The 12,959-nt window shown below is 37.2% G+C and overlaps 1 protein-coding gene across 1 annotated transcript in view; it reads left to right on the top strand.

Moving 5' to 3' along the window:
- The window catches only part of EPC2 (enhancer of polycomb homolog 2), a 50,361-nt gene that overhangs the window by 25,229 nt on the left and 12,173 nt on the right, over nt 1-12,959 (top strand). The window contains exons 3-10 of the mRNA XM_082483958.1: nt 883-1,028; nt 4,729-4,935; nt 5,725-5,873; nt 6,134-6,266; nt 8,976-9,167; nt 9,442-9,531; nt 11,948-12,093; nt 12,183-12,526. Coding sequence (XP_082340084.1) covers nt 883-1,028; nt 4,729-4,935; nt 5,725-5,873; nt 6,134-6,266; nt 8,976-9,167; nt 9,442-9,531; nt 11,948-12,093; nt 12,183-12,526 — 1,407 coding nt within the window. The remainder of the gene's footprint in view (nt 1-882; nt 1,029-4,728; nt 4,936-5,724; nt 5,874-6,133; nt 6,267-8,975; nt 9,168-9,441; nt 9,532-11,947; nt 12,094-12,182; nt 12,527-12,959) is intronic.

The raw sequence follows: 12,959 nt of genomic DNA, 5'->3' as shown, positions 1-12,959 counted from the left end.
CACTGCTGTTAATACAGTAACTTACTGATTGAATTATTTGGAGTGTTGTAGTTAATAATTCACTTCTTCAAGGTTTTATTAGGTACAATTAATGTTTCATATTAAGAATTCTTGCTGTTGTATGCAATTTGCTCATACTTGTAGAATTTAGATTCTGCTGTGTTACCTGAATAACTTTCTCCTGCTTTTAGTAGGCCCAGGAACTTTGTGTGAGTATGGAAAATGAGTAGTGCAGTCTGTAACTGACATGAGCTTTGCTGTGAAGCTGGGAACTTACTGTTCAGAGAGTATGGAGGAATGTTCAGGTTCTGCATCTGGAGTTGAGTTATTTTTGGAGAAAAAGTAACAATTCCCACAGGATTGTTCTAGCATTTTTACAGTTTGTTGCACAGTTATATGAAGGCAAAAAAGGAAAAAGAAAAAAAAAGTTTAGCCTATTGAATATTTTAAAACTTAGGTTTGTTGAACTATTTAAAAATGGACAACTGAAATTATATCAGAACTTCAGTGTAAGAATTCTTTCTCCAAGTCTGGGATTTGATGGAAAATTATCTTAATTGTTAAGAATCTTATGATATTCTGGAGGAGCTGTATTATAACAGCGTTAAGAAGCATTTTTGCTCTTGTTTTGCAAAGATACATTAAAATTTCTATGGTAATTTTTTAACTAAAGCTTTTTTTTTCAAGCCACTTAAAGTTGAACTTCTTTGACTCGTCTCATAGTGGAAGCCAGAGCAGGCAGAGTTATGGCAGAGATGTGCTAATCTGAAATTTTACCGATCATTTTTGATGTCTGATTGTCAGATGCATGCTTCTGTGTTTCCATAGTGTGTTATTTACTAAGCATTTAACTTTTTTTGTGCATGTGTATTTTTGTTTCAGCCTTTAATCTGGACAATGAACAGCCAGATTATGATATGGACTCCGAGGATGAAACTTTACTGAACAGACTAAATCGGAAGATGGAAATCAAACCGCTGCAGTTTGAAATAATGGTTGACAGACTCGAAAAAGCCAGTTCTAGTCAGGTATTGTATGATGTTAAGAAATGACTGAGGTTTTTTGATTTCTGGGTTTTCAGGTGGTGGGGTTCTGGGTCAGTTTTTGTTTTTCAATTTGTTTTATTTCCTTCTAACAGGATAAGTGTGTTTGCATGAGTCTACAGTTACAGAGAAATCACATTGCTGTCCTATTGTCAATATTGTTAACTTAGAAAAATAGGCGGGGAGGGAGCTTGTGGGGGTGGTTGGGGGGGATGTTTTTAAATTTTAATTCTGAACCACAGTGTGTTAGAGAGGACAACTTACAGCATCTTGTTTTACCTGTGTTGGTATGGAAGAAGCTGATGATCATTGGTAGGTGTAGAGATTTGGCTGTAAACATATGAGAATCCAAATTCTTTGCTTCATTTGGTAGTAGCAGACATCGACTTCAGTTGAAGTTTGTAGGTTAGAAACTTAGAAGCATAGACAGTGAAGCAAAGTATTTGTTAAGATTGGGCCCTTGGAGAAGAAACTGCACAGATGCAAGAAAGAGTTATACTCCAATTCAAACTCTGAGGCTGGTTTCCCTGCTTTAAGAAGGAAACGTGTGCTGTGTATTATTTAGTCACTTATTTTATCAGAAGGGTACCAATATCTTAATAGTCAGTTCCTGAGGCGTTCCAGGAGGTCAGTGTCTGGAGAAGGGTCTTAAAGCAGAAAACATTATTGAAAAATTACATCTGAAGGATCAGTTTCTAAAAGGCAAGTTTGAAATAAATAGAGTTATTTCTCAGTGGGATGGATGTTTTGCAGGAGTGAAGAATCCATTGCAGGTTCCATAGCTCTGCCTCAGTTACTTAACCTGATTTAGTTCACTGCTCTGTGATAAGAGGCCAAAATGTTGTATTCTCTACATCTTGGAGAAACTCTAACAAGGATTAGGTAAAGATTTCTTACTGTGCTGAGAAGATGGAGCATGAAGAAAAAACTTGCAGAGTACATTGGATGATACTTGTTGAACATGGGGTACTTGGATCTCTTAGAGATTTGATGTAGATACGCCTGATTTGGCTTTCAGGTAAAGCGGTTCTGGTTATTGCTCTTCAAGATTAATTTGCATCTTTCTTATGCTGGGTTCATCTTTCATTGCTTGAGTAATGAAGTTAAATTTAAGAATTGAAAGATTTTTCCCCTAAAATAAAACATTATAAGAATATGGATTTTTGCCCTGTAGGCAGCTGCCCCTTTCTCTTTCCCTTAAATGTAAATAACACTGAAGCATTACAGAGAGGTGAAGAGTATTTTGAACCAGAAAGTGCTTCTTTAAGGAAGTCCATAATGGAAAAGATCTTATGTGTACATGAAGCATTGTAATTGATCCTTATAACATAGGCTCCCTCTTGAAGGTATGTAAGGAGAAATCCAGCTTTGTAGATGACATTTCTGCGTGACTTCCTGTATAGTGTTTCCTGCCTAACCTCAGGGATTGCAGGGGGTGAGTGTATTGAAGCTTCTTGTCCCGCTTTTGGGCTGCGGATGATGTTGAGTAGCTTTGTTCTGGGCTCTGTGTTAGGAATGGTGAGATTAAAACAACTCTTGCAGGTTACTGGAGCCCGAGAAACAAAGTTGTTTGGCTGCATGGCAGAATCCTTCCAGACATGGGGTTATAAGGTTCTCAAATCCCACTTGAGGCGACTGCACAATTCACTTACAGTTTACATGACTGACCTCTGAAATATAAACAGATGTTGGGGGGAATGCCTTCCTTGCCAAGGAGAGGGTTCCAGACACGCCTCTTGAGGCATTTTGATAACCTGATTTAGGCAAAGAATATAGGATGCATCGATGTTACTGGCAGTACTTTCACAAACAAGCAAGTAGGGTCAAAATTTGACTTTTCTGACTGTGTACTCAAGGCAATGTGGAGTTTTGTGTTGTGTGTTTTTTGTTTGTTTTTTGTTTTGTTTTTTTAAGAAATCTGTTAGTGGTAAAAAGGAAGGAAAGGATAAAAAAAAGACTGAAATTATTTTTAAGCAATATTCACAGTTGTGTTTAAGTTGTGTATTAGCCACACACACAATCATATCAACCTTTATGTAAAGATAGGGTATGCTGGTAAGTACGTGTGTTTGATTAACCAGGCTAATGTCCGTTCTAGGTAGAAAAGATGCAAAATTACTGTTTTAATGGTGCATGAGGTCATAAGCACAGAGGGATTAGTGAACTCAATTTATTTTTCTTTTCTTTTAAAAGCAGTTCAATGTTTTTCTAATTTTACTGTAGATTGCAAGGGTTTTGGTCTATTCTGGCTGGCATAAACGCTTACATAGTAGCAGTGGTTATACTTAGGATATCCTTATTTTTCTGAAATGCATTGTTTCTTTTTCTACTTATCCTAATGTAGGGATGAGATTTGACAGAGTTTGACATGTTGCAAAACTGCAAATTTAAGTTGTTCAATTGATATTTTTCAAACTAGGGGAAGATGAAGTGCTGTCCAACATCTGTTTTAAATAATACTAGAAATGCTATTTTCTTTTTATGTAATGAATGGGTTTAAGATGACATGAACATGTTAATCTAATGTACTGGTTAGTCAGTGATAGTTTTTGAATCTATTTAGAGTCTGATTTCCATATAAAAAGCTTAACATAAAAAGGGGAAAAAAAGTTATTTAATTACCTGTGTTTAACTACCTCCTACTGAAATAACTTACCTAAGAAGTGGCGAATGTCTTTGTGTCTCTGGGCTGTAATAAACAGGGGCAGTTATTATCCTTTTCTGTCACAAAGTAAACAGTTTTGGGGAAAAATTAGGAAACTAATTTACTTCATAGAATCACAGAATGGTTTAGATTGGAAAGAACCTTGACGATCATCGAGTTCCAACCCCCCTGCCATAGGCAGGGACACCTCCCACCAGACCAGGTTGCCCAAGGCCACCTCCAGCCTGGCCTTGAACACCTCCAGGGATGGGACCTCAGCAACCTCTCTGGGCAACCTGTGCCAGTGCCTCACCACCCTCACAGTGAAAAACTTCTTCCTAATGTTCAATCCGAACCTGCACTCTTCCAGTTGGAAGCCATTCCCCCTGATCCTATCACTACATGCCCGAGTAAAAAGCCCTTCCCCAGCTCTCCTGTAGGCCCCCTTTAGGGACTGGAAGGCCGCAATAAGATCTCCCCGGAGCCTTCTCTTCTCCAGGCTGAACAGCCCCAACTCTTTCAGCCTCTCCTCATAGGAGAGGTGCTCCAGCCCTCGGATCATCATACATTCTGTCTACAGTAAAATTTCTTCTAGGGGAATCAACATTAAACTTCAAACAATCATATGTTAATAATGGCTAACCAATAAGAAACTTTTCTTTTGGAAAAAAATAGTCAAATTAAAGTGATTCCGAAATCATGATCTGCAGACTGTAGTAAGTTATTTATATCCTGTGCTTGTAATTGTTTCAAACAGTGTTTTCAGATTCCATGAAAAATTGAAGTTGTAGACTATTGTATGAAAGTTTGAGAGGTGATGATGTTGGGTCAGAAAAGGTGGGAACTATATATTTGCCTTAGGAAGACCACCTTAAGTACCTCAATTTAGATCAGTATTTTTTCCTCCTGTTACCATTTTGTGCTAGAAAAGAATCAAGTTTATTTGGAAAATATACAAGAGGTGTGAATGTGTGGTGACTTTCTCCCTGCACCATCACCCCACCCTCATCTCAGCTGCACCTTTTCAATTTTCTCTTTCAGCTTGTAACACTTCAGGAAGCTAAATTGCTGCTAAATGAGGATGACTACCTTATTAAGGCTGTATATGACTACTGGGTAAGAAAGCGTAAGAATTGCAGAGGGCCATCTCTCATCCCCCAAATCAAACAGGAAAAGAGGGATGGCTCCACCAACAACGACCCTTATGTTGCCTTCCGGAGGAGAACTGAGAAGATGCAGACAAGAAAGGTAACTTGTCAAACTTTACTGTTCCAAATTTGTCACTTTAAGTCCTGCAGTTATAGGAATCATTTTGATTCCTGGCCAGCATCTTGCAGGATCTGTCTTATGGTGTCCACAGTTACTGATCTGATTGTCTCTATTAATAGTTGTAATATTGGATGACCCAGCTGACTGATGTAGTCGGTGTGTAATCCATCAGTTCTCTACAGACAATTAACAGTCTGTCCATTTTCTAGAAAGTTGAAACTCAGAGTGATTTATAGGTATTGGCACATATTGCAGTGCTGCACAAGCAACTGTGGGACTTGTTAGTTACACACTTCCCCTTCTGTGAAAAAGGGGAAAACGGTCTTCTGTTTGCCATGGAGTAAATAGTTCAGTTTTTGTATTTGTAGCATGGATTGATTTGAACTAGAATATCTGTAGTTATTCACCATTTTACATCAATTTTCTACACATATGTATACAACCTTATTGTGTGCAGAATCAAGGTGGGAAAAGTGTTTTAGGAACTAAGTCTTTAATTCCTTGTTCTGTATCAGCCCGGTGGAAGTTTGTCAGAATCTGAGCAGAGAAAGCACTGGAGGAAATGGCTGAAAACTTCTTTTTCAGCTTAATCTCAAAAATTGGGTCTTGTTTGCTTTTTGTGGCTTTGTCTACCAACTAGGTTATACTTTAGGAGTTTTCTTCTGAGTGTACGTGTATGATTCCCACTTCCAGCAGCATTACGTAACTTTGCTATTTATGCCTCACAGGTTTTGCTTTTGGCTTAAAATTTGTTTAATCTTTCAATAGAATCGAAAGAACGATGAAGCGTCTTACGAGAAGATGTTGAAATTAAGAAGAGAGTTTAGCAGAGCCATAACAATTTTGGAGATGATTAAGAGAAGAGAGAAAACAAAACGCGAGCTATTGCATTTAACATTAGAAGTTGTAGAGAAAAGGTAAAACTGCACATTATATCTGTAAGAAGTCATTTATAAGACCAAGGTTTTCATTTTCATCAAATACGTTTGGAAACACCTCCTGTCATTTATTTCTGTATGGATGCTAGTCTTCTGCACACATGCAGGGCTGAAGGCTTATATAGCACCATAAACTTCTGTAGCTGAATTAAAAGGGTTTTATGCAGACACTGTTTAGTGTCTTTCGAATATTTCCTGGTGGAAATGCAGTATTATATTTCTAATTGTGTTTTTTTGAGGTACCATTTGGGTGATTATGGAGGTGAAATCCTCAATGAAGTGAAACTTAATAGACCTGAAAAAGAGATGAGCACAACTCCATCCACTCTTCATAATGGAAATCATCACAAAGTTCAAGAATGTAAAGTTAAGGTGAGCTTTCTTCTGCTGCAATTCTGTTAGCGGTTTTATATTTCTTTTGGATATACCCTGCAGATATTTGCTTTGGAAAACTGAGTAGGAGGCTGCCATACTTCAAGGTGGGAGACCAGGAGACTGCTATGCTTGTTTCCAGTTTAACATTTGTTGTTTTTCCTAGCTAAGTTTTAAAACGATTGGCTGGCATTGTTGTTTGTTTCGTTAAACAGCAGCATTGTAGTACTCTTCATTTTTCTTCTCAGTTTTGTCTCTTCCCTTGTAAGGTGATGTAAACATGAACCTGTTAAGTGGACATCAGGACCTCTATGAGATTGAAAAGTACAGTGAATTATTTTTCTTTCTCCCTTCAAAGGGAGACTAGGGCACTGAATTTTTGTGATAGTGTTGTCCACAAGTACTGACTGGCCCCCAGTGCAAAGATAATCCTGAAAGTACAAGATTTTACTGAATTACTTCTAGAATCCTTTGGTATTCTAGCTACTGTGTTCTGAACTGTTTCAGTGATCTTTGCTTAGTGACATTTCCAGGCACAAGAATGCAACTGTTATCTTGTTGGCAGCTGAAAAAAGTTGTAAGCAACTAATGTTTTAAAAAACACGCACTGGAATTTGTAGTAGTCTGTTGTTATCGAGGCCTGTAGACTTCGCAGTGATACAAAAGTGCCTATTCAGTATCTGCCACAGCTTGGCCCTCAGTACTAGGTAAGTAGCAACCACAGGAAGGTGGAAGAAAGAGTGGCTAAATTTGGAACCTTTAGTTTCTGCAAAGGGATGGAAGGCTGCTCTTAGAGAATGAGTGCAGAAGGATATAAGACTTGAGTTGCTGTGTGTCACACACTAGTTATTTTGTCTTTCTAAAACTAGCAAAGTTGTGGAATGCTGTACTTAATGCTACTTGACAGTGTCTTCCTTTACATTTTTTGTAATCTGTACAGAAAACCGATGGATCTAGTTTTATTTTTATAATTGACCTTGTTATTAACATCCGGAGAAGTAGTAATGTAAGAATAATCTGTAGCTAGAAATACTAAATTTTAATGTTTTTCTTTTTCTTGTCTCATGAAGAAACGTATTCCACTCAAAAAAACCCAACAAAACACAACCCCAAAACAAACAAACCAAAAAACCCTCACCACATCAAAGGGAACTCTATCTTCTGTCACTGTTCAGATCTGATACCAAATCGGATTGTAATATTTTGTATACTTACTGTGATCTTCCTACGAGGACAGTCTTTATATCTGTGCAGAAGAGAATTAAAACACTTTTTTTCAGGAGGATCCTAGTTAACCATGACTATGACTGCATTTGTTGGTTCTGGTGATATGCAGTTCCGGTGGATTTAAATGAAGGATAGCGATATAGTCATAAGCAGCTAGTATTACAAGCAGCAGTATTGACAAATGTATTTATCTTAAGTTAATGTTTCTGAAATTACTGCTTTAGAATAAGGTTTAGGGGTTTTTTTTTTTTTTGCAGTTAATACGGGCATCAATTGCAAAATTAACTGCTTCCAATTGTAGCATAACTGCATTATTACAAATTGTTGTTCTGCTTGTCTTGTTTCTGCTTCTTCATATCGTGTTTCCTTTAATTGTTACTTAAGCCATAAGTATCTTTTCTCCTTTTTAGCAACTGTCTTTCCTTTAAAACATAAATACTAGACAGTCATGTTTTTAAAACAATCAAAACCCCCAAACAAACCAGAACACATTTGCACTGCAAGCCATTTTAATGTCATCATTATAATTAAGCTCAGTGAACTGAGTACAGTACAGAAAAAGGATGAGACTTGATGTTCCACTCTTGATGTGACAGGAAAAAAAATGCACCCAACTTTGAATTAAGATGTGTTTTTGAGAAATAACCTGAACTACTAGTTACTATAAAGTGCTTGGATGGAAGGCTGCAGAGCTGAAGACCTTTTGAAATTTGCGTTTAGCACCCACGACACCTAGTGGGCACTAGATTGAATACCAGTCTTGGCTCACGCAGGAATTTTGTTTCTCGCCTGCAGTTTCGAAGCTGAGCTCCATTACTGGAGCTAGTTTCAGGCAGACAGTGATTGATAAGTGGTAACTTGGGGTAAATTTAAACACTTTTTAAAAACTGCACTGGCTTTTACTTGAAAGTGAAGTAATCTTCCTTTTAATTTAAGAGCTTTGAAGTCTGATAGTGTTTGTGTTCAAGTGAACAGTTTCATATTGATTGAGTTGCTTACTACAGAGGGTTTACGTTAGCAAAATCTTAAATAGCAAAACCAAATAACATTACATCTTTTCAAAAAATATAAACTATCTGAGAAACGTGGAACAAATTAGATTGTTTCTTTTGAGCATATCTGAGCAGTTCTGAAAATTGAAAGTGCTTGCCATAGAAAGCTGGGATTTCAGAAATTAATTGGAATAGGATTTCCAATTACAATATACTGAGTGTACTGCAAAGCAAGGAACCTCTTAGGTAGTCATATGGCTTGAAAGCTTTCAGTTTGTTTATTAATAAATATCTGTAAAGACGATCAGGTAGAGTTCTGTTTTTTTTTTTTTTTTTAATGTTTTGGATAAATTTTGCGTTATGTGTCTGAAATGCTCTGCAGATGCTGCGTGTTGAGAGGCTTCGGAAGATAAGCAGTTATGTCTTCAAGGCATGAGAAGAGGAAAGGTTAATTACTTTTTCAAATTTTTTGTTTGTTTTTCATAAACAGCACCCTCATCATTCATCTCTAAAGGAGGAGGTGTCGGATGTTGTACGTCAAAAGAAGAAGTACCTAAAGAAACCTAAAATAGAGTGTGTAGTAACTCCTCAACAACCCTCTGCTGAGCCCTTGCCTGCTATCAACAAGAGTGATATTAAACAGTATGACTTCCACAGTTCAGATGAAGATGAGTTCCCACAGGTAATACCTGTTACAAAATCTCAGCGTACAGAAGGTAGAAACTTCAGTTGCCTGGAATTTGGCTAATCTAGCTTGAAATGAAGAATAACTCTGTACAGTGAACGTATATGAAAGATGCTTGCATAAACTACAAGTTTGTTTTCTTCTTCAGAGAAACTGGCATTTAATATATAAATGTGGCATTTCATATTATATAAATATAAACTTGTATAATAAATAAGATTATATAATATAAACATGGCAGTTGGAAGAATGACTTTGCTTTCTGTTCTAGGTACCCTCACCAGTATCAGAAGCAGAAGAAGAAAATGATCCTGATGGACCTTGTGCTTTCAGGAGAAGAGCAGGATGCCAGTATTATGCTGTAAGACTATCTGCTGTTGGATTTCCTGTGGTGGTTTTTGTTGTTTGTTTTTAATTTAGATCACCATAGTGCAAATGTAATAGTTCTTTTTTTCCCACTTTCACCACCAAAGCTTTGATTTGGTGAATCCAAAGACAAATCATTTTCATTTTTCACAGGAATTATTCTCATTGTACTGTTCCTCTGTGATTACCTGAAGGTAATACAATGCGTTGCCTGCAGACCAATTCAGCCTCTGTTAAGAAGGGAGAGACTTTGTTTTTCTTAGTGTGTCCTTTCTTCCCAGCTCGTTAGTTAGATACTAGTTGTCCCAGTTCTCAGACCTGCTTAGAGGTCCTTCTGGCGCATTGAGTAGACTCCGCTACTGAAGCGGAGGGGTGAAATCTGTTGAGGCTTTTTTCATATAGTTAAGTAAAAATTTTCTTTTTAAATCAGCACAAGCTACATATATATATATAAAAACATCAGGTTGCAATTTGCAAGAATGTGCAGAGGACAGAGGCTAATTACAGTTGTCTTGTCATCATCTCAGAACCACTGACAGTGAAACTTTTTTACCAAGCATGTGCTTATAGACACGGAGCTTTAGGCTGCAGAGGACCAAGAAAGGCCACACAATACTATGAGTCTGTTTTTTCGTTGCTTGCTTCCCATGGAAAGAATGAAGTTACATGACACAATAATTGGGTAATTGTGTAGCCTTTATAGCCACTTATAGAGAAGTCATTTTCTCACTAGGTAGGCTGTTGCAGAAGCCCAGATACCCCCCCAGAATATTCAAATTATAACATGGGCATCTCCCACAAGCTGTAGCAAAAGCTCTTTGGAAAGGTCAGATGTGTGCTGACACCTGCTCCTGTGCCTGCTTTGCACTGTCCTGCTGTGCTGTAGTCATTGCAGAATACCACAACTCAGTCTTTCCATGAATATCTCATAGTTTTTAACTATTCCTCTCCTTTTAGAGATTTATTAGTAGGTTACTTAAGACATACTTGTCTCTTTGCCACACGTTTTTTTGTGTGGCCTCTTAACTTACTTGTTCTTTCAGTTTTGGTGAGTTATTTTACCTGTTGATTGATAATCTAGTCACCTTTTCTGCTTAGCTCCGGGGGGTTAGCTGAAGCTTCTCTCTTGCTTAGAATTTATCCTACTTTTTTTTTCCTTACCTTGTGAGTTAACTCTTTGCTAAAAGAAGTTGAGACAGCTGAAAACTTGTATTTCATTCTTTTCTGTTACTTTTGTGTTGCTGTTTAGAAGCAGGTTATTTAACAGCCTTAATGTTACCCTTTTAGTTTTTTTTTTAACTATTGAAGCCATTTGAGTTTTGGTTAACTCTTAACATAAATTGATTGAATTTATAGTGCTACTGTTTCTGTAGGTTTAACCTGATCACAAAAATTTATTATTTTAATGAATATTTCTTAGCCTGTCATAAGACATTTCGGACAGCACACACCATTACTGTTAGTAAAGATTATGCAGTTTTAAGTTCATAATAATAACAAAGATATTAATGGAGTAATAAAAATGCCGTTAAGGTAAGCTGATACGGAAAATACAGTCAGGTTCCGTTAATTGAATGCTGTGCATTGGAACAAAGGCCATTTAGAGCCACGACTGTTACCTCTGGCAGTATGTGCTTCATGAGTAAAACTAAGCTGCAAATTTAGGAGCCACTTTTGAAGTTACCTACACACTTAGGCTGCATGCTATCTGAGTGGGGAATAGTTATCACTGCTTTGTACAGCTGGTGATTCAGTGATAAATGAACATGCCTTCCCGGTATTTCCTTTGTCGCCATAAGTACTTGGCACTGGAGTTGCGCATATAGTTTTGAGGTATTTCTATCAATTATTTTTCATAAACTCATTTTTACAGACAAAAGCTTTTATGCTACTGACCCTTACTAGTGAGATTAGACAAATTCATGAGAAGGATAGGCCCTCAACTGATACAAAGCATAGCCAAGATGCAGCCTTGCCTGCAGGAAGACCTTCGGCTTCAAAGAGCCTGAAGTGCAGAGGCTATAACAAGAAAAGAATTGTACCCAGTGTTTTATACCTTATGATGAATCACCAGAAGAGCTGTTATCAGACAGGAGGTACTGGGCCTGTGTCTGAGTAGGTCCGTTTTAAGTGCTTCTTGGCAGAATGATTTCATTCTGACTTGTTCTATATTTTGGTTATGGTGTCTAATTTTATGACTAATCAAGGAAAGAGGATTTTCTACTTCATGAATTCATGTATTTTTTAAAAAAATCTTCCAGGTCCTTTTATGATCTGAGCATATTAATCAAGTGAAAGTTCTGTGGGCATTTTCTGTGCTGTAGCCTGTGCATGATAATCACTTAGTAGTAACATAACCAAAGTATACCCTCTAAATGAGTGCAAAATTGCCTTTTCTTTTCTCTTTACAGCCTCGTTTGGACCAAACTAATTCTCCATATGAAAACTCAGAATTGGCAGAATTGGACAAACTGAGGTTCAGGCATTGCCTTACAACCCTTACAATTCCAAGAAGGTGTATAGGATTTGCAAGAAGACGAATTGGCAGGGGTGGAAGGTACAGTTGCGTTATGTTTACTTTTCACTCTGAAGGATAAAAGTAAAAAAAGAGATAGTTTAATGTCTTTTTTTATCCTCTTTAATCAGGGTTATAATGGATCGAATATCCACAGAACATGATCCTGTCTTGAGACAGATTGACCCGGAAATGCTGAACAGTTTTTCAAGCTCTTCCCAGACTTTAGACTTTTCTTCTAATTTTTCACGGACCAATGCTTCCAGTAAACATTGTGAAAACAGACTGTCCCTTCCTGAAATACTAAGCAATATCAGATCATGTCGACTGCAGTGTTTTCAGCCAAGGCTACTAAATCTACAGGACAGTGATAGCGAAGAATGTACCTCAAGGAAACCAGGGCAGACTGTGAATAACAAAAGAGTTTCTGCAGCATCTGTAGCTTTATTGAACACCAGCAAGAATGGCATATCAGGTAGGCAAGGATTTGAATTCTTCTGGAACTTAAAATAGTGAATTCCAGTGTTTTTACTTGTAAACGGACTGATAACATCTTCAGCAGTGACATGTACCTAAACCAAAGATAAAACCTAATTATTTTGTGTTTCTTAGAATATACAGAAATTTTCCACCAAGTCCTCTTCCTTCTGCTTTTATTTCAGTTTCAATAGAATCTTGATAAAGTGCTGTACTTAAACACGCATTATCCAAAAGAAGGATTCTGCTCATATTTAAGAACTGCTTAGGTGTGATGGAGTCTTAAAGACTTTAATTGGTATAACCCTGTTTAAGGAGAGAAGAATGCTATTTAGAAGTGCAAAAGAAAAGCAGTTGGTTTCTTAAGGGAGTGGTGTCTTTTTTGTTGTTGGAGTTTTTCTTTCTAAATCTTGCCAAAGGATCTCAGAAAA

This window comes from Vanellus vanellus (genome assembly GCF_965231255.1).
Source record: "Vanellus vanellus genome assembly, chromosome: 5".
NCBI lineage: Eukaryota > Metazoa > Chordata > Aves > Charadriiformes > Charadriidae > Vanellus > Vanellus vanellus.
Note: the sequence above shows the minus strand (reverse complement) of the source record. Positions and strands in the feature narration are given on the sequence as shown.